Genomic DNA, 1,647 nt, shown 5'->3' with positions numbered 1-1,647 from the left:
TCTCTGAACCCGTCGCCCTCATCGTAGCAGCTGCCTTAATTACCTTTGCATGTTGGGGAGGTACCTTCATGTCCTCCTTCATTTGCTTAAAAGGTTTGTCAACCCTATGAGAGATGCAGCATTGGAATGTTGACAACACAGTTGAATTAACTGTTGGCGACAGGCATCAAATGTTTCGCAATCTTCGAAGTGCCCCGCACGAATAGCGGCTCCTATTAGTGACTTGCCTTGATGTAGTCAACCTATCAGATAAGAAACTTTGGTTCAGTTGTGATTTGCCGACCTCTCTGAGGAAGTCGTAAATGGAAACTGTACTATCCTCTCCTGTAAATTTGGGTCGGTTAACATCGTCCAAATATATGGACTGGGGAGATGGCGGGTTCTGATTTGCCATTGCAGGAAGAGGGTGAGACTGCAAAGGTGAGGTAGTAGGCACAGTAGTAAACTGAGACGGTGTGTGAGAAGGCAGTGTCGTGGCGGTAGTGGTGTTAATGGTGGTGTATGTGTAGTAGAAGGTAAGGACAAAGGCTGTGGAGAAGGCTGAGTTACTTCAAGGAATCAGTTGGGGAAGATGATAGAGTATCTGGTGTCGATATATCTGGATTTAGGGTAGGAGTAGTAGGGTCAGTATCGGTGGTAGCAGGTCTGGTAGGAGTAGTAGGGTCAGTATCGGTGGTAGCAGGTCTGGTAGGAGTAACAGGAGTAGTCGTAACAGAAGCCGGTAGGGAACTTACGGTTTGTTTACTATACGATCTGCCACTACGAAGACACGTTACACTATCATCACACACAGGATCAACTGTTTCACTATCAGATTCAATAGGGGAGAGATATACCCTTTTAAAAAAGGAAATTATTAGAACAGGAAGCAAGTAAATGAAAATAAATTACCAAATGGATGAATAAATGAAAGATTGAATAAATGAAAATATTAATATTATATGAAGAAATGATATATATATATACAATGAATATGAGTGAAAATGAATGCGTTATTTAGAGCTGAGTATGAGTATAATTGGGAGAAAATGGGATGAAGCAGGAGTGAGTGAACGAGAAATTCTGAATGAATGAAAAATGGGGGGCGAAAAATGCAATGAATGGATAGTAAATGATGAAAATATCACAATCTATAGAGACAGCTCGTCATCTCTGTAGAAAGGAATCGATTAATGTGATGGCATGAGAAAATGCATGCAGATAGAAGAATGCGTGTATGGTGGTACCAATCTTAAGTGGCGGTTTGGGTGGGGCACGAACCTCTGTACAGTGGTGCCACGTGTTCCATACCCGCTATGTGAACGGCTCTGATATATGTAATAGGCATCACAATAAGATAAACACATAAGAATACAATGGTAACGTGTGTATTATAATATATGAAAGAACAGTAAACTGATTATGCGTAAAATATTTATACGGCAATACAGAAACGTGGCATAATTATTTTACAGTGTTGCTTAAAAAAAAATAGTCACTTTTATTGGCTGTTACCGTCTTTCTGGGGTTGGTAATAATGTCACAATTATGATTATAAGATAATGTGCAGGAATATAAGCAAATATATGCCAGTTTCTTAGCAAAAAAAATATATACACTAAACCCTCGTGAGCGGCAACACTCACACACACCCAGTCCGACCTGGTC

General features: G+C 40.4%; 1 protein-coding gene across 1 annotated transcript in view; it reads left to right on the top strand.

The window, feature by feature from the left end:
* The first annotated feature begins 372 nt into the window (after positions 1-372).
* LOC145397147 (glutamate receptor U1-like) overlaps positions 373-1,647 on the top strand; it is a 24,883-nt gene continuing 23,608 nt past the window's right edge. Inside the window, exon 1 of the mRNA XM_080270343.1 lies at positions 373-420. Coding sequence (XP_080126469.1) covers positions 373-420 — 48 coding nt within the window. The remainder of the gene's footprint in view (positions 421-1,647) is intronic.

This window comes from Coenobita brevimanus, chromosome 40, assembly GCF_032717465.1.
Source record: "Coenobita brevimanus isolate Jiangsu-jjx chromosome 40, ASM3271746v2, whole genome shotgun sequence".
NCBI classification, from domain to species: domain Eukaryota; kingdom Metazoa; phylum Arthropoda; class Malacostraca; order Decapoda; family Coenobitidae; genus Coenobita; species Coenobita brevimanus.
The sequence above is the reverse complement of the archived record's forward strand: the minus strand, read 5'-3'. Positions and strand labels throughout refer to the sequence as shown.